The sequence below is a fragment of the Erythrolamprus reginae genome, chromosome 10, assembly GCF_031021105.1.
Source record: "Erythrolamprus reginae isolate rEryReg1 chromosome 10, rEryReg1.hap1, whole genome shotgun sequence".
Lineage (NCBI taxonomy): Eukaryota > Metazoa > Chordata > Lepidosauria > Squamata > Dipsadidae > Erythrolamprus > Erythrolamprus reginae.
In genome coordinates, this window is record NC_091959.1 from 28344700 (window position 1) to 28369923 (window position 25224).

Consider the following 25224-nt stretch of genomic DNA (forward strand, 5'->3'; position numbering starts at 1 on the left):
TTGAGTTTGAGTCTGCTGGCACCCATCCAGGCCCCAACAGCCTCCAGGCACCGGCACATCACTTCCACCGCTTCGTTGACTGGACATGGGGTGGAGATGTAAAGCTGGGTATCATCAGCATATTGATGATACCTCACCCCATGTCCTTGGATGATCTCACCCAGCGGTTTCATGTAGATATTAAATAGCAGGGGGGAGAGGACCGACCCCTGAGGCACCCCACAAGGGAGAGACCTCGGAACCGACCTCTGACCCCCCACTAACACCGACTGCGACCGGCCAGAGAGGTAGGAGGAGAACCACTGGAGAACAGTGCCTCCCACCCCCAACCCCTCCAGCCGGTGCAGAAGGATACCATGGTCGATGGTATCGAAAGCCGCTGAGAGGTCAAGGAGCACCAGGACAGAGGATAAACCCCGGGCCCGGGCCCGCCAGAGATCATCCATCAACGCGACCAAAGCAGTTTCCGTGCTGTAACCGGGCCTGAAACCAGACTGCCGGGGACCTAGATAATCGGCTTCTTCCAAGGACCGTTGGAGCTGGAGTGCCACCACCTTCTCAACAATTCCCCATAAAGGGAAGTTGGAGACTGGACGGTAGTTATTAAGTACGGCTGGGTCCAGGGAAGGCTTCTTGAGGAGGGGGCGCACAATCGCTTCTTTATAGAATGTTGGAAAAACTCCCCTCCCCAAGGAAGCGTTGGTAATCTCCTGGGCCCAGCTCCGTGTCACCTCCCTGCTGGCCGAAACCAACCAGGAGGGACACGGATCCAGTAAACAGGTGGTGGAACTCACAGCTCCAATGGCCTTGTCCACTTCATCAGGTGTCACCAGATCAAACTCTTCCCAGACAGGTGGACAAGTACGTGCCCCAGTCACCTCGACTGACTCGTTGTCAGCCGACTCTGTTTTACAATTGGAGTCGAGGTCGGCCCGGATCTGAGCGACTTTATCAGCGAAAAACGTGTTAAAATCCTCGGCACTACTCTGCGGGTCACCCTAAACAGAGCGGCCGGGTGGGATTCCGCTGATGCAATCAAGGCGGCATGGTACTCGCATCTTGCCGTCTTGAGCGCCACTTTGTAAGTCTTAATAAAAGCTCTTACAAGTGTTCGATCAGATTCAGACCTACTCTTCCTCCATCGCTTCTCTAGACGTCTCTTTTGGCGTTTCAACTCCCAGAGCTCCTCGTTGAACCATGGGGTCTAGCACCACGGAGAGGTCGCAAAGGCGCAATCCGGTCAAGAGCCTCCGCCGCAGCCCTGTTCCAGGCCTCTGCAAGAGACTCCGCCGAACTGTGGACGAGTGCCTCTGGAATAACCCCAAGCGCCGTCTGAAAGCCCTCTGGGTCCATCAGGCGTCTGGGGCGGAACATCTTCATTGGTTCCGCCTCCCTGCGGGGAAGGATTGGAGCCAGGAAGTCAGGCCGTAGTAGGAAATGGTCTAACCATGACAAAGGCAATGCTTCTAAGCCCCTTAGTCTCAGACCATTACTCAATTGCTCAGGAAGAAATACCATGTCAGGTGCGTGCCCTCCCTCGTGAGTCGGACCCTGAACTACTTGAGTCAGGTCCATGGCTGTCATGGTGGCCATGAACTCCTGTGCCAACCCAGAGGTTTCGCCGAGTGACGGCAGATTGAAGTCCCCCAGGACAATAAGTCCGGGGAACTCCACCGCCAACCCGGCTACCTCCTCCAGTAGCACAGGCAGGGCTTTTGACACGCAGCTGGGAGGCAGGTACGTGAGAAATAAGCCCACCTGAACCCCTGAGTCCAACTTCATCAAGAGAGACTCGCAACCCGCAATTTCCAGAGCAATGAGTCTACGTAGGCGAAGGGTCTCCCTGGCTATAATAGCCACTCCTCCCCCCCTTCCCTGGGGTCGAGGTTGATGCCATATCTGAAACCCAGCTGGGCAAATTTCAGAGAGAGAAACACCTCCCTCCTGGCCCAGCCAGGTGTCAGTAATACATGCCAGGTCGGCCTCCTCATCCAGGATCAGATCCCGGATGAGGAGAGCTTTATTTACCACCGACCTGGCATTAAGCAGCAGCAACCTAAGCCCAGGGCCAGAGTTTACACTCATCACCAGTACCCAAGATTAAGCAACGGTCCCTCGTTCCCCTGGAACGGCTAACTCTGTGGCCCCCGCCATATCTGCCTCTCCCCAGCAACACTGGAATACTCCGACCCTCTGCCACCCCAGAGATCGGGGCCCCTTCCTCTCCTGTCTCCCGAGCGTCAGGTGGGCCAAATCTATCATTCATACTACTATCAATCATCTCATCCATACCATAACCCCATCCACCCCCACCAACCCAATCATACCAGTCATTCCACTCATAGCCACAAGCATATTTATCCCAATCATCCATTAATTTAGAACCCCAATATATTAAAAAATCAATTAAATTAATAACAATGTAAAATAGCAGTTAATAGCAATTTCAAACACTAAAACATTAAAAAATATCTATAAATATATAAAATGTAAGATAAAAAATTGTATAATTATATAAATTGATTTTTTTGGTGGTATAAAATCAGATCTGCCAACATGCCTGTTAGCGAACCAAAACGGCATTCCGAGAAATAAAACAATTCCACGCCTGTGCTTCTCACCGGGTAGGATTTATTAGCGGCCATGTCTGGATTCGACCGTTCTAAACCATCCTACCTTCCCCCTCCGGGACCCTTTGGCTTGTTCGTATAATTCTCATGGAACTGCTTGACTAACCTATCAGCACTGACATTCTGACTCTTTACCTAGGTAGCCTCCGACAGAGGGTACCCCTCCAATTAATTAGGTATTGCAAATTTCCCTTGAAAATGCTGAAATCCAATTTTTTTTTCACTTCATAGTAGGGTTCCCCCTGAATCACTACAGGGGAAGGGGGCGGCTCTGCGTGTGACCTTATGTTGGACCTGATCACCGGCTTAAGCAGGCTGCCATTAAATACAGGGTGGATCCTCCCTAGGATTCTAGGCAGCGCGAGCTGCACCATGATCGGGTTGATTTCATTATTGGGAAAGGGCCCAGGAATTTGGGGCCTAGCTTTTTGCTAGGCAGCCTTAACCAAATGTATTTGGTAGACAGGAAAACTTTATCTCCCACTTGAAAAGGGGGTTGGGGAGATCAGTGCTTATCTGCTTGTTTCTTGCAGGCTTGCGCTGCCTCCGTCAGCGCTTTCTTGGTATTCTCCCATCCTCTCTTCAGCTTCTCCATCCACTCCACCAAAGTGATAGACGAGGGAGGTTCTGTAGGTAGTTCCGGCATGGGAACAAAATTTTAACCACTGGTAACCTGGAAAGGGGTTAGTCCCGTGCCGCTGTGTATAGAATTATTGTACGCTACTTCTGCAAAAGGCAGCAATTCAGCCCAATTGTTCTGCTGGTAACTCACATAACATCTAAGATACTGTTCCACTAGGGCATTAGCTCTTTCTACTGCTCCATCTGTGGAAGGGTGAAACGCAGAACTGAGTCCTTGGGTGGAACCAATGGTGCGGATGAATTCTCTCCAGAATCTGGCTGTGAATTGGACCCCCCGATCTGATATGATTCTGCGGGGGACTCCATGCAATCTGTAAATGTGTTTTAAGAATAATTTAGCCAAGTGTCTGACTGTGGGTAGCCCCGAACATGCGATGAAATGGGCTTGTTTGGAGAACAAATCGATGACAGTCCAAATAACAGTGTTTTCCTTGCTCTCGGGGAGCTCCATTATGAAATCCATCGCTATTTCTTCCCAGGGCCTAGTAGGGTTGGCTACTTGCTGCAGCAATCCGGGGGGGGGGGGGTCCAGGCCGATGCTTTCTGGTGGCACAGGTAGCACAACCTTTCACCTAATCTTCAACGTCCGTTCTCATTCTGGGCCACCAAAACTGTCTCCGTGCCAGATGCAATGTTTTCAGGAACCCGAAGTAGCCCCCTAGTATGGAGTCATGACTCCATTGGAGAATATCTAGTTGCAGGCTGGCAGGCACATATAGCATGGTTCCGTTCCAAAACCAAGCCTTCCCTCAGTGTTAGGGTTTCCTTATGGTCATTGAACCACGGGTCAGTGGGCAATGCTGACTTCAATTTGGTTTCCCATTCCCCCTTCTCGGGTGAGGACAGGTGCAGCTTTCTCCTTACTTTCAGGAGGAGGGGAAGTACATGGGATGATTGGATGTACTTCTTCCTCTCTCTTGCTATTGTACTGTGGTTTTTGTGACAGAACATCAGCAATGAGGTTCTTCCCAGCTGGGATATGTTTCAGTGTAAAATTGAGCCGTCTGAAATATTGGGCCCATCGTACTTGCTTCTCACCGGGTAGGATTTATTAACGGCCATGTCTGGATTCGACTGGAATCATTCCAACTCTGAGTCCCTTAGATTACATCCGGGTCAAAACCCCATCTCACATACCCACACCCACAAGTGCAGTCATGAGGGCCAATCCTATGCAGGATTCCTGATTCCTTCCTGTGTTTGTTACTATGGCATCTGGAGAAAGGAATGTGTGGTGGCATATCTCTCTCTCTCTCTCACTCCCAAGCTGTGTCAGGCCCACCTTGGACTTCACATAATGACTTTGGCCTGAAACTGCCTTCCATTAAGGACCTGTAGATTGCAAAAGTCAAAAAAGAAAATATTTACTGACCCCTCGCATCCTGGACATAAATTGCTTCAATTCCTAGCCTCAGAACAAGGCTATAGAGCACTGCACACCAGAAGAACTAGACACAAGAAAAAAAAATTCCCAAACGCCACCACTCTGCTAAACAAATAATTCCTTCACCACTGTCAAACTATTCACTAAGGCTGCATTATTATTACTATTATGTCAGACCCAAGCCATCGTTTGAGTGAAGGCTTTGGCCTGCCACAATTAGAGTAGTTCTGTGGGAATTGGGGAGGGGTGGTTGCATGTGAGGAGAAAGTTACTAGCCACAACACATTCCTTCCAGAAGATTCAAGGTCATCCTTTGTTCTGCACCAGCTGGAAATACGGGGTTGGACCATGGACACTGTGAGAAGTGGAGTGGTCCACGTGATGAACTTGTAGGTGTGGGGACGAGCGGTGAACCTTAACCTGGGTGGGGAACTGAAGGAAAGTTAGAATCGGTTTAACTACAGTTCGTAACCCAGAGGGCTCCATTAATAAATTGGAACTTGGAAGAAGGCCAAGGCTTAGACTTTTGTTTTATTTCTCAGATATTTATTGGGAGGCTGACATATTAGTCGTCTCATCATTCCTATCACCCAACTCCTATATGACTGTAAATTGTTGCTTGTATCCTTACAATTTATATTAATATTGTTTTCTGATTGCTTATTTGTTTCCTATGACAATCATTAAATGTTGTACCTTATGATTCTTGACAAATGTATCTTTTCTTTTATGTACAGTGAGAGCATCTGCACCAAAGAAAAATTCCTTGTGTGTCCCACACTTGGCCAATAAAGAATTTTGTTCTATGCATGTCACCCCTAGTACGTCTTCTCTCTAGACTGGCCAGTTCCTGCAACCGTTCTTTGTATGTTTTCATCACTCAATTCTGAATTTAGAACGCTGATGCCACAGCATTTTATTGCAAGATCTATTTGCTATTTGGTCACTGAAACTCCTGGACGACTCAAAATGCCATTCTGATGAGAAGAGCAGACAGGTTTCAGGGAAGCCACTCCTGAAAAAGTATTTTGCATTTAGAAGCTGAGTTCTGTTCATCTCCTAACCCTTCCCTCTGTGCCCAGAGTAACTGGCACAGAATTCCCAAATGGTTTTTACATATGCTCACGTGCCAGGAGCCAAATTGTTTTTCGTGCATCCAAACATTCAAAGCCATGCTGAAATAAAGGGGGGGGCACACAATCTATTTACTAACCTGTGTTCTTATCTTGGGGATCAGTGTATACCAGGAGGCAGCATTCCTTGTCATCTCTGTACAGAGGAAGGAAGCTCATTGACGAAACCTCTATTTTAATCTGTAATCAAAGAGAATATTTTACGCTTGCGTTTTCAAAGTGAACCACTTACAAAAACAAAAAACAAGAATTAAAACTTTTAATGAAAGTCTAGCGTAATGAACAGAAGGACTAGGAGTGATATGATAGTTTCCAATATTTGAGGGGCTGCCACCAAAAAGAGGGGATCAAACTATTTTCAAAAGCACCAGAAAGCAGGACAAAAAGCAATGGATGGAAACTAATCAAGGAGAATTTCCTACTGGTGAGAACAATTAAGCAGTGGAACGGCTTGCCTTTAGAAGTTGTGAGTGCTCCAGTACTCAAACTTTTAAAGAAGATATTGGACAACCATTTGTCTGAAATGGTGGAAGGTTTTCTGCCTAAGCAGAGGGTTGGACTAGAAGACCTCTAAGATTCCTGCCAACTCTGTTATTCTATTCTGAACAGCAATGCTATTTAAATTGGGACTTTTCTATCAACCACATTTTAAAGCGGACATTAATACTTGCTTTTTCCTCTCCTTTTCTTTTTTTGCTTCCTGTAAACCATTCAATTTGGAATTCGATTTTGCAAAGGGCATTAATTTTCCAAATATGGGGAAAGGTGTATTGCTACTACATCAATTCAGGATTTTAGCAAAGGATAGTTTTGTTGGTTTCGATCTCTCTAGAGCTGCTAAAAGAAAGGGCAGAATGTCCCTTTTCTGAACAAATTAGAGTTTCCAATATTTGTATGTTATTTGTCTCAAGAGGGAGGGAGAGAGGGAAGAAGTGAAAGGACACACTGCTCAAAAATGTTAAGACTGTAAAAAAAGGATGATGAGGGGACTGGAAGCTAAAACATATGATGAACAGTTGCAGGAAGTGGGGATGGCTAGTCTAGTGAAGAGGAGGACCAGGGGAGCCATGATAGCATCTTCCAATATTTGAGGGGCTGCCATAGAGAGAAAGGCGTCAAGCTATTTTTCCAGGTACCTGAAGGCCAGACAAGGAATAATGAATGGAAAATGAACAAGGAACAAGGAGGGATTCAACCTGGAAACAAGGGGGAACTTTCTCACAGTGCGAACAATCAATCCATGGAACAGAAGTTGCCTTTGGAAGTTGTGGGTGCTTCATCACTGGAGGCTTTCAAGAAGAGAGCAGACTGCTATCAGTCAAAAATGGTATAGAGCCATGATGGCAAACCTATGGGAAGTAGGTGGCACGTGGAGCCATACTGAAGGGCATGCAAGACTTTGCCCTGTGTCAGCTAGCTGATTTTCAGCCTTGGGAAAGGTCATTTCACCCTCCAGAGGCTTCAGGGAAGCTTCCCTGAAACCCCAAAGGCAAAAAAAATCTCCCAACGGACAAACTAGAAATTTGAAAAAAAGCACTTCCGTTTTGCAGTTGTGCTGATTTTTGTACTCCAGAGGGTTCAGGAAAGCTTTCTGAAGCCCCAAAGTTAAAGTGACCAGATTTTAAGATTGGGAAAGAGGGACACCCTTGAGTGGGGTGGATGGGGTGGGGGGTGCTACAAAAAATTAGCCAAAAAAATTCTTTCTCTCTCCCTTCCTCTCCTTTTTTCTCCCTCTCTTCCTTCCTCCCTCCTTCCTCCCTCCCTTTCTCTTTCTCTCTCTTTCTCTGTCTTTCCCTCTCTCTCTTGCTCTCCCTCTCTTGCTATCTCTTTCTCTCTCTCTTTCTCTCTCCCCCTCTTTCTCTCTCTCTTTCTCACTCTTTCTCTTTTCCTCTCTCTTTCTCTCTCCCGTTCTCTGTCTCTTACACTCTCGCTCTCTTGCTTTCTCTCTCTCTCTTGCTCTCTCTCTTTCTTTCTCTTCCTTTCTTCTCTATCTCTCTCTCCATCAGTGGTGGGCTCCTGCGCTGCCTCTCACCTGCTTCCAAGGTGACGCCGATCCAGAGGCAGAAGCAGAGCATGCTCAGTCGCTCAATTGGTGGCGCCGGGGCGAACGCCAAGCCGGGATGAAGCCATCTGTCTTCGCTGGGCCAGCTGCTGCTTGGAAGGAGCGGATAGGTTTTTCCGCCCGGCACAAATGCCGCTCCGCCCTCCCGATTCCAAGCACAGCAGACGGGCTGTCGGAGGAGGGTGGGGGCAAATGCCTCGGCCGCACTTCCCTTTCCTTCTCCCGCCTTTGATATTGAGCCAGGGGCAAAGAGTGGAAGAGGAAGAGGGGGGAAGCGAGCAAATAAAAAGAAAGAAAAATAAAAGAGGGGGGAGAAAGGTGGGAAGGGGCACCAGATGTGTTAATCGACGGCTGTGGGAGGCTGAAGGGGTGAAGAGCAAAAAGTTGTGAGACCGGAAGCTGGGCTTCCTTTTGCGCAGCTTCCCGGTGGCTTGTTTCAAAAAAATTGGGACTTTTTAAAAATGCCCCGGGGCGAGGGACAAATTGCTAGAAAGCGTGACTGTCCCACAGAAAGTGGGGAATCTGGTCACCTTACCCAAAGTGCAAAAAAAAAGCACAATGGGCAAACCGGAAGTGTGTTTAGGCATTTTTTTCATCTACCAGGCTTCAGAAAGGTCTGCGTACACGGGGGGATGGCACAGGGTGTGTGTGCATGCATGGAGGGAGGGGGGAAGCGGTGTGGGCATTGGCACGCATGCTAGCACACCCACGCACACCCTTTTGGCATGTGAATCAGAAAAGGTTCACCATCACTAGTATAGGATCTCCTGCTTGGGCGGGGGGCGGGGGTTGGACTAGATGACCTACAAGGTCCCTTCCAAGTCTGTTAATCTGTATCTATCTATATCTGTTCAAAGCTCCGATTTCTATTTGCTGTTCTTCTGCTACTCCTGTTCATCAGCATCTGGGCCCTTTGAAGCCTTTGCTTGCTTGGCACATCAGGGAAACAGGCAAAGCAGAAATAAACCTCTCAAAAAAGAGACCAAAAGGATGAAAAATCGATTGGGATATAGACACAACCTCTCTTTCTCTCTGTCTGTCTGTCTGTCTGTCTCTGTCTCTGTCTCTGTCTCTCTCTCTCCACCTGGGAACAGCTTGCAGGCCAAGAAGCAACTGCTGGCATTTTTTAATCTCTTCTCCATCAAGCCTGTGGGTTCACATTTTCCATGACAACATGATAGGTCCTAAAATACTCAATTTGCTGGAATAATTTTTTTAAAAACCTTCTGGTATACCGAAAGGAAACCAACTGTCAAAGTCAAACCCTAACCCTAACAGTCAAAGAACATGTAGTAAGAAACTTTCTATTTATGATGCAAATTCTTTTTCCAGATCAGCGTCCATCCAAACCAAAGAACTTCAGTCCTATCAATGAGCCTGCATGCATTCTGGGTAACAGCTCAAGTTTTTCCGCAAATAGATACGTTTTTCCACTGGGCAAATCCAGATGCTTTAGAAAATATCTAATACAGTGATCCCTCGGTTAGCGCGGGGGTTACGTTCCAAGACCTCCTGCGCTAACCGATTTCCGCGTTATACTGGATGCGGAAGTAAAAACACCATCTGCGCATGCGCGCCCTTTGTTCCATGGCCGCACATGCGCAGAAGGTGGAGCGACGCAAGTTCGGAGGCTGGCAATGCAATGGTGATTTTTCCGGGCTCCTTGCCGCTACCCCCCGCCCGCCCGATTCGCCCCGCTCACCGGCTTTCTTGGGGCAGCGCTGGCGGCAATGGCAACCCTCCCTCCTTCCCTTCTCTCCCTCCCTCCTTCCTTCCTCTCACCGGCTTTCTTGGGGCAGCGCTGGCGGCAATGGCAACCCTCCCTCCTTCCCTTCTCTCCTTCCCTCCTTCCTTCCTCTCACCGGCTTTCTTGGGGCAGCGCTGGCGGCAATGGCAACCCTCCCTCCTTCCCTTCTCTCCTTCCCTCCTTCCTTCCTCTCACCGGCTTTCTTGGGGCAGCGCTGGCGGCAATGGCAACCCTCCCTCCTTCCCTTCTCTCCCTCCCTCCTTCCTTCCCTCCCTCCTTCCCTCCTTCCCTTCTCTCCCTCCCTCCCTCCTTCCCTCCTTCCCTTCTCTCCCTCCCTCCTTCCCTTCTCTCCCTCCCTCCTTCCCTCCCTTCTCTCCTTCCCTTCTCTCCCTCCCTCCTTCCCTCCCTCCTTCCCTCCTTCCCTTCTCTCCCTCCCTCCTTCCCTTCTCTCCCTCCCTCCTTCCCTCCCTTCTCTCCCTCCCTTCTCTCCCTCCTTTCTCAAAAAGCGCTTAAACTGTAACTGTACTGTACTGTGTAATGACAGAATAAAACCCCCCAGCCCTCACCTGTGTTTGAATTTCATTCATTCACTCAGTCATTCATTCATTCATTCATTCTTCTGTACAGTATGTACAGTACAGTACTGTGTGCCACTCAGTCCCAACACTTTTAACCCATAAATTACCATTTCCCATCCCCTTAATTACCATTACTGTACACATTGAATAAGACTCTTAAGTTATGAACAATAACATATTTATTTACATTTTTTGGGGTGGGGTGGGGGTTAGCATAACTGGGATAACTAGGGATCTTCTTCTATCACCATTTCTACAATGGATGCTGCAGGTGATGGTGTGACAGACCTCTTGGTTTTTGTGACAAACATGGTCATGGGCAGTTGTTGGCGCCGTTTCTTTTTCTGGGCTAACATGGATCTGTATGGTGCAAAGATGTTGTCAAGGGAGGCGTTAAACTGTATAGAGCGAGTCATGTTGGGATCCCAAAGTTCCACCATGCGTTGTACATTTGAAGTAGCTCTGTTCAGTTCTGCAAGCCGCTCAAGCGTTAGGCCAACATCTTCTTCTTCCTCAGCTTGTTCAGCTTCCGCTTCCTCCTCTTCTTCACTCGCTGACCTGGTCAGCTCCTCCAGATCTTTGTCTGTCAGCGGTAGGCCATGCTCATCAAGCAAACCATTGACTTCCTCTGGTGTCATGTCAACGAAGCCTTCTCCACCCAGTGCCTGTGCCAGCTTCACAGAGGTCTGGACTGCAGCATCTTGGATTTCTTCGGGAGCAAATCCCTTGTAATCATGCACCACTTCTGGCCACAATTTCCTCCAGCAGGCATTCATTGTCTATGTCTTCATATCCATCAAGGCATTCTGAATGTTCTTCAGACAAGATGCAATTGTGTACTGACGCCAGTAGGCCTTCAATGTGAAGTTGTCATCAGCATCCATTGCTTCCACGATGCTTCCAAGAGAATTGCGCGTGTACAGTGCCTTAAATGCACGGATAATACCTTGATCCATCGGCTGGATAAGCGATGTGGTGTTTGGTGGCAAGAATTCAACTTGCACCCCATCATGTTCATGGTCCAGGTGATCATGGCCACCAGCATTGTCCATTAGGAGAAGCACTTTGAAATCGATTCCTTTGCGAGCCAAATACACCTCCACCTGTGGGATGAAGCACTGATGAAACCAGTCCCGCGTGAGGGGTTTTGTAATCCATGCTTTAGGATTATGCATCCAGTACACTGGCAATGAATTCTTGTTTCTGTTCTTGAGGGCTCTTGGATTTCGTGACTTATAGATTAGCCCTGGCTTCAGCAAAAAGCCTGCTGCATTCCCACACATGATCAAAGTCACTCGATCTTTCATGGCCTTAAAGCCAGGGGCTTTGGCTTCATCTTGCATCAAGAAAGTCCTTGAAGGCATCCTCTTCCAGAACAGGCCTGTTTCGTCCATGTTGAACACCTGTTCTGGAAGGTAGCCCCCTTCTGCAATTAGGTCTTTAAACGTGCGCTGGACAAAGTTTTCTGCTGCACCTGTATCTGCTGAGGCAGCTTCTCCGTGCAATGACACACTCTTCAGGCCATAGCGCCGTTGAAATTTCTCAAACCACCCTTTGCTTGCTGTGAATGTGGCTGGGGCTGAGGCTGAGGCTGAAGAATGACAGGAAAGGGAGAGAGAAGTGACTTGAATGAAAGCATAAAGAGTAAATGCCCACCTCCTTCCCTCCTTCCTTCCTTCCCTCCCTCCCTCCTTCCCTCCTTCCCTCCCTCCCTCCTTCCTTCCCTCCTTCCCTTCTCTCCCTCCCTCCTTCCCTTCTCTCCCTCCTTCCCTCCTTCCTTCCTTCCCTCCTTCCCTTCCCTCCTTCCCTTCTCTCCCTCCCTCCCTCCCTCCCTCCTTCCCTCCTTCCTTCCCTTCCTTCCTTCCCTCCCTCCTTCCCTCCCTCCTTCCCTCCTTCCTTCCCTCCTTCCCTGCTCCTTCCTTAAAAAACACTTAAATACAGTATCTAATGACAGAATAAAAAACCCCAGCCCTTACCTGCGTTTCCCTCATCTGCATCGCCTTCTTCTGTGTCTTCAAGACGGTTGTACAATTGTTGTGCCTTGGTCCTTATAGTGTTGGTATCCAAAGCAATGCTCTTTTTGCGGCAGTCTTGTACCCACAGGGACAAAGCAGCTTCCATCTTCATAAGCCGTTTGTTTCTAGGCGTCACCATTCTTTTTGCAGCCTTGTTGAATGCCATCAGAGAACTTTGCCTTATCTTTTTCTCGTCGTCCCGAATGGTTCGCACACTCGATTCGTTGATCCCATACTGCCGACCAACATCTGCATAAGAGCGTTCCCCTTTCAGCATGTCCAAAATGTCAATTTTCTCTTTAATTGTGAGTATCCTCCTGGTCTTTTTAGCGTCGCCGCCTCCACTCCGTGCACAACGTTTAGGAGGCATCTTCCAACAAGTCTGAACAAGTTCCAACAGTTGCAAAGCTTTTTTTTGCGTTTGCAACGATTGGTCGAGATTTTGGCCAATCAGCAATCAGTATGACGTCATCGGGCGGGAAAAACCGTGGTGTAGGAAAAAAAATGCGGACTTATTTTTTAATTAATATTATTTGAAAAACCGCGTTGCAGCGTTTCGCGCTAATCGAGAACGCGCAAATCGAGGGATCACTGTAGAACAATAAAAGAGTTGGAAGGGGCCTTGGAGATCATTTAGTCCAACCACATGCTCAAGTAAGAGACTCTATACCATTGTGATCACATGCTTGTCCAGTCTCTTATTAAAAGCCACCAGTGATGAGGCACCCACAACTTCTAAAGGCAAGCCGTTCCACTGATGGATTGTTCTGTCAGGAAATTTCTCCTTATTTCTAGGTTGAAGTTGTCAGGATTAACAATTCTGGGTGATGTTTCATTGTATTACCATATAAGGTAAAGGGCAGAATATAAGCATGTTAATGCTGAGTCATTGGGTGTGAACTGCAACTTGATTGGGATAGAGCATTATAAGATGCTAATCAACCTTACAATTATTCTGTGGTTATCTGCTGTTATTTGCTGTTGGCTGGCTGGAGCAGTTTGAGCATGAGTTACATATTGAGTAGAGTCGTAATAGTGATACGAAGAAACCTGGATTGGTTTAGTATCTAATAGAAACCTGGATTGGTTTGGTATCTACTTGTAAGTAAGCTGAATATAGCTAATGAAAAGTTCCTGTATATAGAAGACTGAAGATATTTTGCATTGAAGAATAAACTATTGTTTTCTACAAATGTGTCTTCATCATTTATCTGATTCACGAATTGCCACATTATATTCTGATATCTTATCTAGTCCTCCTGCGTTACTCTGCAGATAGATAGATAGATAGATAGATAGATAGATAGATGATAGATAGATAGATAGATGATAGATAGATAGATAGATAGATAGATAGATAGATAGATAGATAGATAGATAGATAGATAGATAGATAGATATAGAAACATAGAAGACTGACGGTAGAAAAAGAACTCATGGTCCATCTAGTCTGCCCTTATACTATTTCCTGTATTTTATCTTAGAATGGATATATGTTTATCCCAGGCATGTTTAAATTCAGTTACTGTGGATTTACCAACCACGTCTGTTGGAAGTTTGTTCCAAGGATCTACTACTCTTTCAGCAAAATAATATTTTCTCATGTTGCTTTTGATCTTTCCCCTAACTAACTTCAGATTGTGTCCCCTTGTTCTTGTGTTCACTTTCCTATTAAAAACACTTCCCTCCTGAACCTTATTTAACCCTTTAACATTTTTAAATGTTTCGATCATGTCCCCCCCTTTTCCTTCTGTCCTCCAGAGTATACAGATTGAGTTGATTAAGTCTTTCCTGATACATTTTATGCTTAAGACCTTCCACCATTCTTGTAGCCCTTCTTTGGACCCGTTCAATGTTGTCAATATCTTTTTGTAGGTGAGGTCTCCAGAACTGAACACAGTATTCCAAATGTGGTCTCACCAGCGCTCTATGTAGTGGTGCACAGCTGAAGGGATTGGATACTGTAGCCTAGAGGATAATTTTCATGGGTATATGTATGTAGATTGTTCTGAGTTCGGGTTTTGCCCCGTGTAATATTTTGAGTGTCTATGCGACGTTTCGATGAAATCACATTCACCATCATATATGGGCCCAGGGCCACGGCCAGGCAAGTAACCAGGCAAACGACAAGGTTGAAGTATTTAGAGCCAGGCCAGACCTGAGCAGAGCCAGGACTGAACTAGGATTGTCAGGAGTGGCAGAAAGAGAAGTAACCAGTATTGGTGTATCCAGCATTGGAAGAAACAGGAACAGTTAGGAAAGAAGAAGAAGAGAGACGAAAACGGTGTTGAATTAGGCTTCTGATAGCAAAAGAATAAACAATAAACATGGCATTCTCAACAGCCGGTTTATCTTTTGAGAAGCTGAATGGAAACAGTTACCATGCCTGGAGCTTAAAGGTACAAAGCTTGTTAGTAAGAGAAGGGTTATGGGACAGTGTTGTAACACCACCTGCAGACGGGGATCCAGCTCAAAGAAATTTGAATGATAAAGCCAAGATGTAATATTATGTAATATTTTCCTTCTCATTTCCCTATCTCTTATATTCTTGATTTTCCTTATATTCTCTTCTATATTTTTCATCTCTTGCACCTCTACTTGTATCTCATTTTGCCACCATTTAGTCAATCCTTGGATCACATCCCCGTCTGACTTCACTAACATCTTATATATATTGCTTGCTTGCGCCTTTGTACCCTCAGTTTTTTCTCTTATTATTTTCTCTAGCTCCATCTCCTCCCTAAATAATGCCTCTTTATTCTCCCTTTCATTCAGATATTTACATATTGCATTTATTTGTAGCCATCTTCCCTTACCCCGTCACCATTCTATACGATTTCTACTTGGTCTCCCATCCTTCTTATATAACTGTTCTATCTTAGTTATCCCTCTTGCCTTCAACTCTCCTATACCCCTATTTAAATTTATTTCATTATCTTTATTTATTACATAAATCAATGACAGTTTTGATTTATATAATCCTATTTTCCCCTGCCATTTTTTCCAGATTTCCATAGTCCCTTTCATGAAACCTATTAGTTTTTTTAAGTCGCTCCTATTCCACTTTATAAAGATTAATTCTCTATTCTTCATCCCATTTATCTGTTTTTCCAGTTTCACCCATTTATTCTCGAATAATTGCAGCTCCATTAATCTTTCAATTTGAAATGCTTCCCTATACAGCTCCAAACAAGGAATTCCCCATCCACCTTTTCGTTCGCTATTAACCACTTTTTCTTATTCTTGGTCACTTATCTTCTTCAACCCAGTAATTAAGCTTTTTATCCCACTCTCTAAATTTGGATGCTGATAACACCCCCCACCCCCCGGCAGTACCTGAAACAGATACATCATTTTGGGAATTATCATCATTTTCAAGGCTCTTATTTTAGAGATTCTCCTTAGCTTTTTCTCTTTCCAGCTCTTCATCTGTTTAAACATTTTCTTCCATATTAATCTATAATTCACCTCCTCAATTTTCACAGGATTTCTCAATAACCAAATTCCCAGATATTTAATTTTCTTTAGTCCTAACTTCAACCCTGTTTCTTTCCTAATTTCTATCTGCTCTCTCGGACCTATATTTAAACACATAATCTCTGATTTTTCCATATTGACCGACAATCCTGATTCCTGTTTAAACTTTTGTAGAATATTTCTTATACCTTTAATCATCTCCATCGGGGTCTGGGTCAATATAATTGCATCGTCTGTAAATAGGTTTAATTTCATTTCTATTTCCCCTATTTTGCATCCTGCCCAAGTGTTATCTTGTCTTATCTTATTAGCTAACATCTCTATTGCTATTACAAATAACATTGGAGATAAAAGACATCCCTGCTTGGTGCCAGAAATGTCCTTGAATTTAGACCTTGTTATTTCACAGTTGATGGACTATGAACGGCAGAGGCTATGTGATAGGGAAAATCAGTTGGAAAGTGTAATTAAAGATGAAAAGGATGAAAAGACTTTTGCTGTTATATGGTGCTACCAGTGTGGAAACAAAGGAAATAAGAACTGGGGTGGCACAGCAGGGAGAGTGCTGTACTGCAGGCCACTGAAGCTGACTGTAGATCTGTAGGTCAGCGGTTCAAATCTCATCACCGGCTCAAGGTTGACTCAGCTTTCCATCCTTCCGAGGTGGGTAAAATGAGGACCCAGATTGTGGGGGAAATATTTATATTCAAGAAAGATAATAATATACTATGTTTTTTGTTTTGTTTTTTAATATATAATTTTTATTGATTTTTTTAGAATTTTTTACAAAAAACGGGAAAGCATAAAAGTGAATACCATCACCAAACAGAAAATTAAAAAAAAAACCTTCACCAAGGAAGATTCAATTCTATATCCTTCATTTACTTCTGTTCTGGGTTACATTATTCATTCTTTATAAAGTGATTTAATTTTATTTTTAACGTTTGCATTGCTTACTGATATTGTTAATATATAATTTTTAACCTTTTCCCATCGCCTCATTGTTTCTGCTAATTTCCCACCGCCTCATTGTTTCTGCTAATTTCTCTTCATTGTAGTTGTGTAATCTAATTTCCATAACTTCATAGTGAATGTGGTCCACCATGTACTTACACCAATTTTTCATCGTCCATTTGTTAGCATCTTTCCACCCAAGCACTATAGTTGCTTGGGCGCTTTCTATTGCTGCAGTTTTAATTTCTTTGTATTCTTTTACCTCACTATTTTTTATTAATAATGCTGCTTCCTTAGTTATTTCCCAATTACTTTCCGTAATTTTATTCACTTCCACTTGTATTTGCTTCCAAAATTTTGGGACTTTGCTGCATTCCCAAAACATATGCATAAATACTCCTTTTTCCTTACACCCATGCCAACAGTTTCCTTTTATCATCGTTTGAAAGTGTGCTAATTGTACTGGTGTATAATACCATTTGTGTAAAAATTTTCTTCTCATCTCTCTTATTCTTGTATTTTTAATTCTTTTAATATTTTCAATTATGCCTTCCATATCCCATTCATCAATTTCTAGCTCGTCCTGCCAATATCTCATCAATTCCTTTATTACTTGCTCCTCTGCTTGTAATAATTCCCTATATATATTACTTGTTTGTGCTTTTATATTCTTACTCTTTTCTCTTAATATCTTTTCTAGATTCATTTCTTGTTTGAGGAATATTTCTTTGTTTTCCCTTTTACTTAAATACGTGCTTATTGCATTAATTTGTAACCAATTTTTTTGTCCAAGGCATCTCTCTATTTCATTTCTATTAATTCTTCCGTCCCTTTCATATAACTGTTCTATTCTCTGCATACCTTTCCTCCTTATTTCCCATATTGCCTTTGTGAGGTTACATTCTTTCTTTATATTTATCACATGCAACGTTGCTAATTTTGAATTTGTCATTTTTAATTTATCTTGCCATTTCATCCAACTTTCTATGATCGCTTTAGTGGGGTCTATTAATCTGTTTATTTCTATCTTACTCCATTTCCTATATAATAATTCTTGATTCTTAATACCATTAATTTCTTTCTCTAATTCTACCCATGGTTTTTCCTCTAATAATTGTAATTCCATTAGTCTATCTATTTGGTATGCGTCCCTCTAATACAAGTTTGGATTTCCCCAACCTCTCTTGCCTTCGGTGGCTATCAGCCATTTTTTTTAAATTCTTGATCTTTTATTACCTTCTATCCACACGTTTAATTTAGTGTCCCATTCTTTTATTTTTCTTATTGGGAAGGTTCCATGCATTACCTGTAGAGTATATAACATTTTATGGATAATCATCATCTTTAGTGCTCTTATTCTGGCCAATCTTCTCAAATTTTTATTTCTCCAATTCTTAATTTGTTTCTGAATTTTTTTCCATATTAAGTTATAATTAAATTCCACCATTTTTCCAGGTTTTTAAATAACCATACTCCTAAATATTTCATTTTCTTATTGCCCAATTTTAAACCCGATACCCTCCGTATTTCGATTTGTTCTTTAGGCCCACTGTTTAAACAGATAATTTCTGATTTTTCCATATTTACTCTTAACCCTGATTGGTCTTTAAACTCCTGAAGTATTGTAATCATTCTCTTAATCATATCTACTGGTGTTTCTGTAACTATTATAGCATCATCTGCAAATAAATTTAATTTTAATTCGATATTCCCTATTTGATATCCCTTCCATTGTTTATCTTTTCTAATTTTATTAGCTAACGTTTCAATTGCCATTGCGAAGAGCATTGGGGATAGGGGGCATCCTTGCTTGGTCCCATTATTTATTTCTATCTTCTCCGTTCTATTTCCATTCACCCTAACATAAGCTATATTTTCCTTGTATATTTCTTTTATTACTTGACAGAATCTTTTCCCCATATTCAAACTATTACATAGTTGGAGTAAATAGTCATGGTTTATTTTGTCAAAAGCTTTGTATATATCTAACTTTAATAATCCCATTTTCCTTTTAGTTCTGATAGCATGGTGCAGCACATTCACTATATTTCTAATAGGTTCATATATTCTTCTTCCTTTTATAAATCCATATTGATCTTTCCCAATTATCCTTGGTAATATATTTTCCAATCTGTTAGCTAAAATTTTCATGAAAATTTTGTAATCTTGATTTAGCAGACTAATTGGGCGATAGGAACCAGGTTCTTTTAAATCTCGATCTGGTTTAGGAATTGTTACAATCTCAGAGTTCTTCCATGTTTGTGGAACATCTAATGTTGTGAGGACATTATTATATATTTTTTCCAAATGCGGTAACAAGATTTCTATATACGTTTTGTAATATCCGCCTGTAAATCCATCGGGGCCTGGTGCCTTACCGGGTTTTAACTCTTTTACCACTTTAATTATTTCATCTCTTGTTATATTTGCGTTTAACATTTGTTTTTCTTCTTCATTCAACCTTTCTTTAACCTCTATATCTTGTAACGTAACATGTTCTCTTTCGTACAATTTAGCATAAAATTCCCTCATCACATTTTCTAATTCTCTATTTCTATATCTCATTACTCCATTTTTATCCCTCAAACTGTTTATTATTAATTTTTCTTTTCTTTTTTTAAGATAATTCGCCATTTGTAATGCTGATTTCCCCCCCCCCATATTTCTATTCTCTGTTTTACCGTCATTCTCATATTATTCCAGTTTTCTTCCTCCATACCCTTTAATCTTCTTTGTTTAAGTTTTAACAAATTATTCCATTCCTTATTCCTTGTTATTCTTAAATTTTCTCTTATTGTTTCTATTTCCCTTATTCTTTTTTCCCTTTCCAGCCCCCAGCTTTTTTTAATATACGACTCCATACTAATTAAGTTTCCCCTAATAACTGCTTTCTTCGTGTCCCAAATAACTGATTGTTTCATTTCGCCATTTTGATTTATCTTATAAAATTCCTGAATATCTCTCTGGATTTTTTCCTTATTTTCTTCACTTACTGAAACAATTGTATTATATCTCCAAATTCTTTGTCTACTAATGGAGTCTATTTTTATAGCTGCTGTTATGGGTGCATGGTCAGATATCCAATTACTTTTAATTTCCGCTTTTGTAACTTGAATATTTTCTGTTTTGTTCGTAAATATATAATCAATACAGCTAAACTTATTGTGTCTTGCAGAATAATATGTTCCTCTATTTGAGTTGTCAGCATGTAAATCTATCATTCCTAACCTATTCAAATTCAATTGTTTCCTTTCTTTACTATTAGCTCTTATTTCTACATTAAAATCCCCAGCAAATATCACCGTCCCCTCTGAAAATAAATCCAATTTACGTTTTGCATTCATAATAAATTGTTTAGCATTTACATTTGGAGCATATATTACTGCTAATGTCATTATCTTTTGATTAATTTTCCCTTTTACAAATAATAATCTTCCTTCATTGCCCCCCTTTGTTTGTATAACCTGAAATGCATTCCTTTTATTTATTAATATAGCTACCCCTTTGCTTTTTTAAATTCCTCTTGATTCAAAGATATGTTCCCATTCATTACTTGTAATCAATTTATCCGTTTTTTCCCGTCCCTTATGGGTTTCAGTAAGAAATAAAAAATCCACATTGTTTTCTTTTGCTAATTTCAACAATCTATGCCTTTTCAAAGGCGATGCTAAACCATTTATATTTATTGCCATAATTATTCGATCACTCATAATATTTCCATTTAACATTTTTCCCTCCTGTAACCCAGAGTTCCATAAGTTTCTTCATTTTTATACAAGAATCTTCCCACCCAGGTGCCTCCCCACGAATTTCTCTCACAGTGAGAGAAAAATGGAAAAAACCTCCACTGTTTTGGCTAGGCACCATTAGGGGCATGTGCTCCCCCCTTAACACCCCTTCTTAAAGATGGAAATAAAACCCCACACTCCCCTCCCCAAGTCTCCCTAACCTTGTTTACAGCTAAAACAAATTAAAACAGCTATTAAATTGAAACAGGTCCAAACCTTAACCTTTTTCTTAATGTGTAAAATAGGTGAAACACAAAACTTTTACAAAACATTTCATTTCTTTTTCTGCCTCGTCATCTTGGTCTCCATCTTGGAAGAATCTGATCCTTCTTTTTCTTTTTCCAGAAGAGCTTGCCTTTTCAGTTCGAATTGCTTGATGGGGAATGTTGATTGCAAAAGTTCAAAGAGATCTTTACTCCCCTCTCCTCTTGTTACACCCCACTCTTCCGTCGCCTCTACTGCCTTTTCTGCCTGTTGTTTTGGATTCAGATTCAAGCCCAGTTTCGCCAGCATTTCCTCCCCCTCTTCTAGGGACTTTGCACGATGCATTCTGCCCTCCTGAAACACCACTATGATCACAGGATATTGCCAGCTGAAACGCACGTTTCCTTTGAACAGAGCTTCTGTTATTGGACGCATCTGGGTTCTGGCTTGTAGGGTTTGAGCCGAGAGATCTTTCAACAACCGGATTGGGGTTCTTTTAAAATTGAGGTTAGTAACTTTTCTTAGCTCTTTATAAACTGTTTCAGCCTTTCTTTCTGAGAGAAATTTTATCACAATATCTTGTTGATTCACATCTCTTCTTGCTCCAAAAACCCAATGGGCACGTTCAATTTCCTGATCCTGAATTTCAATTTTATACTCCTTAAACCATTGCTGAATGTTTTGGATCATATTTCTGCTGTCAGCGAAATCTGCTTTAAATCCCCTCAGTCGCAAATTTGCTCTTCTTAATCTGTCTTCCAACATGTTTATACGTTGACAGTCCTGTTCCCTCCCTTCTTCTATTTTGGAAACCCTTACACCCTGGGCTTTCTGTTCTATTTTCACTTCTTGTAACTTGGTCGCAGTTTTATTCACCACCTCTTGCATGCCTTTTAATTGCTGACCGATCACAACAAAGGTTTTCATCAAAGCATCCATTCTCTCTGTGAGTTCTGCTCCGGCAGCCTCCACCATTTCTTCTTCCTTTCAATCTATTGTTTACTCACAGTTTCGAATGAAAAACAGGCTGTTGTCGAGTTATTTCCCTCTCCTCCGATGAGCCCAAGGTATTTCCAGGTTCCAAAATTGCAGCTTTTTAACTTAGTCCAATTTATTTGAGACTTCAAAAAGTTCGGTAGGGGTTAAAGTCCAATGTTTACTTTCTCATTTGAGGAGCGTTCAGCAGAGCGTCTACCCTTCCTGACGCATGCGCAAACCCCCCGATAATAATATACTATGGAAATTATTAATCCAAAATCAAGGAAAATTGATTGGGAAGGTGTATAAATATTTAATAAATTACAAGACAATAGGTTGGATATTAAAAGATAGTATGATTATTTGGTGTAAAATTTTAGGAAAAGAAATAGACCTAGATACATGGAAAAAGGTTTGGATATATAACTGGAAAATAACTAAATCAGTCTCTTTTAAAGAAAACAAAATCAAAATGTTTTACAGATGGCATATGCCACCTTATAGGATTTCAAAGATGTTTCCAAGTGCCTCACTTATTTGTTGGAAATGTAAAAAAGAAATTGGCACATATTTCCATGCATGGTGGACATGTCCAAAAATAAAGATTTATTGGAACAAGGTAGAAAAATGGTTAAAGGAAATTACAAATAAGGAAATTAGGAAGACCCCAATTAGTTATTACGGATACAAAGTATAAAAAAGAAACATATTATTTAATAATCCATATCTTAGTAGCTGCAACGATCGTATTTGCACAAAAATGGAAAGAAAAGGAAATTCCAAAACACGAAGAGGTCTTTAGGAAGATTATGCAGAATTAAATATGATGACGAGACGGTTAAATAACCAAGCGGAATATATAAAATGAGAACCCAGATTGTGGGGGCAATATGCTGGCTCTGTTAAAAAGTGCTATTGCTAACATGTTGTAAGCCACCCTGAGTCTAAGGAGAAGGATGGCATAAAATTGAATGAACGAATGAATTAATTAATTAATATGAATGAATGAATGAATGAATGAATGAATGAATGAATGAATGAATGAATAAAATATTTTAAAGAATTATCCCACGAAAAGTAAACAACAGTTTAAAGCCAAGAAGTGGGGTGTCGGTGAAATGAATGGAAATAAAGATGTAGCCTGTATAGTGTCAGCAAAGAAGAAACAGAACAAGGCATTTGGGATTCTAGATCAGCTTGTTCGGAGCACACTGTGAATTGTGCAACTTTGTTAAACAATGATAGTTTAATAGCATCTGAGTTTAAAAAAATGTAACATTAGCGGATGGAAAAACTTATTTTTTTAAAAAATGTTTTTACTGAAAACAATAACAAAACCTAAACAAAAATATTTACAAACAACAACAAAAATACAAAACAAAACAAATCCAAACAACCAAAGAGCAAAAGGGGGGGGGAGAAAAAACTCACTTACAGAAAACGCTAAAAATAAATTTACATCACGGAAAGAGGGGGCAATATATATTCATATATAAGTAACTATAAAATTAATTCTATCGCTCCTTTCTGTTCATTTAAATTCTGGTTAATACTTGGTATCCAAGTTAATTCATTTGGTTATTAATTTCTATTAAAAAAGATCAGTTATTATTTCTACCACCTTATGTTAATTATATACACAATATTTACATTTCTACAAATCATCACTCTAAGTATATGCTAAAGAATAAATACTTATTTTAATAATACCAAAATTCCAGTTCTTTCCATTCAACTGTAGTCATGTTATGTTTTTAGATTTCTTTCCTTCCCTTGAACCAATCATAAAAATAATTCCAAATTTTATAATAAACGGAGTCTTCTTTATTTTTTAATTTTAATGTTAAAGTATCTACCTCCGTACAGTCCATGATCTTTTTGATTATCATTGAATCATCAAGTAGGGTGGGTTGTTTCCAGTTTTGAGCTACTGCAATCCTTGTGACCGTTAATATATGAACTGTTCAGTAGTATTTATCTTGATCTAATTTCTGGTCTATGATTCCTAAAAGAAATGTTTCTGGTCTCTTATCTATTTTGACTTTGATCATATCCATAATCCATCTTTGTATATTGGTCCAGAATTTCCTAATTAATGGACAGGTCCACCATATATTAAAATAGGTTCCCTGGTTTTCTTTACATCTCCAACAATGTGGCTTTAATCTAGGGTACATTTGTGCTAATCTTGCGGGGGGAAGATGCCTTCTATAATACATTTTGTATAAATTCTCCCTATAGGCTGTTGATTTCGTCAATCTATAATTTTTGGACCAAATTGTGTCCCATTTATCTAAATTTACATTATACCCCAAAAAAATTATTCCAATTATATATGTTTCCTTTCACTATGTAGTCCTCCATTTTATAATTCAAAAAAAATTATATAACTTAGATATATTTTTTTTTATCTTGTCCTAACATTATTTTATCAAGTTCTCTTTTTTCCTTTTGTATTCCCAGCTTTTTCTTATCCTCATGAAAGCTCGATTTTATCTGTATGTATCCATTTTTATTTTATCTTCCTCTAATTGTTCCCTAGTCTTTAATTCTCCAATTTTGTGTAATAGTTGATAATATGAGATCATTTTACTGAGGTCTTTTGTATTCAGGTGCATCATGGCTTCCATACTGGAAAACCATTGTGGGAGTTGAGAGTAGTGGACTCTTTTAATTTTAGTCCATGTCTCATAGATTGAGTTTCTAATTATATATTTCCTAAAATATTTATGGATTTTATCTTTTCTATCCCACAAGAAGGCATGCCATCCTAGCAACAGAAATATAGAAGCATAAAAGATTGACAGCAGAAAAAGTCCTCATGGTCCATCTAGTCTGCCTTTATACTATTTCCTGTATTTTATCTTAGGATGGATATATGTTTATCCCAGGCATGTTTAAATTCAGTTACTGTGGATTTAGCAACCACGTCTGCTCTTTCAGTAAAATAATATTTTCTCACGTTACTTCTAATCTTTCCCCGAACTAACCTGAGATTGTGCCCCTTTGTTCTTGTGTTCACATTCCTATTAAAAACACTTCTCTCCTGAACCTTATTTAACCCTTTAACATGTCCCCCCTTTCCCTTCTGTCCTCCAGACTATACAGATTGAGCTCATTAAGTCTTTCTTGATAAGTTTTATACTTAAAACCTTCCACCATTTTTGTAGCCCGTCTTTGGACCCGTTCAATTTTATCTTTTTTTTTTTTATTTATATTTTTATTTTATTTTATATGACTTACAAACATTTAGACATCAAACAATACAACATTAAACATTTACACTTAATATATTTACAAGATTTATTTTTTAACAATTCTATTTACTATACCTTTTTCTTGATTTCCACCCAGTTGTAAATTTTTTCCCACACTTTGTAATAGTCCTTATTTTGTTGGTTTTGAATTTCGTATGTTAATTTGCTAAATTTGGCGCAGTCTAATATTTTTTTAATTACCGTTTCTTTGTTTGGTATCTTATCCTGTTTCCAGACTTGTGCATATGCTAATCTTGCAGCAGTAAGTAAGTGATTTATTAAGTAGTAATTTTCTTTGCTATGTTTGCCTCTAATTATGCCCAATAAATACATTTCCGGTTTTATTTCAATTTTATAGCCCAATATTTCTTCCAT

General features: G+C 41.1%; 2 protein-coding genes across 6 annotated transcripts in view; both read right to left on the bottom strand.

Annotated features, from left to right (window-relative positions):
• Window positions 1-25224, bottom strand: part of LOC139172821 (protein FAM169B-like) — a 142612-nt gene that overhangs the window by 56937 nt on the left and 60451 nt on the right. For all 5 annotated transcript variants that reach the window (XM_070762049.1, XM_070762051.1, XM_070762050.1 and 2 more), the window contains one exon: window positions 5870-5969. In XM_070762049.1, coding sequence (XP_070618150.1) covers window positions 5870-5969 — 100 coding nt within the window. The remainder of the gene's footprint in view (window positions 1-5869; window positions 5970-25224) is intronic.
• On the bottom strand, window positions 10311-12739 carry LOC139172820 (tigger transposable element-derived protein 1-like). The gene is made up of 2 exons (XM_070762048.1): window positions 12153-12739; window positions 10311-11767 (listed from the first exon to the last, which is right to left on the bottom strand). Exons 1-2 carry the CDS (start codon window positions 12559-12561, stop codon window positions 10956-10958), a joined length of 1221 nt encoding a protein of 406 aa, XP_070618149.1. The 5' UTR covers window positions 12562-12739; the 3' UTR covers window positions 10311-10955.

What these genes read in the sequence shown, in the direction of transcription:
- LOC139172820 (XM_070762048.1), bottom strand. Translation starts at nt 12,561, where the DNA reads ATGCCTCCTAAACGTTGTGCACGGAGTGGAGGCGGCGACGCTAAAAAG. An exon ending in TGCAGATGAGGGAAACGCAG is followed by an intron (nt 11,768 to 12,152) that starts GTAAGGGCTGGG and finishes GTCATTCTTCAG; the next exon opens with CCTCAGCCTCAGCCCCAGCC.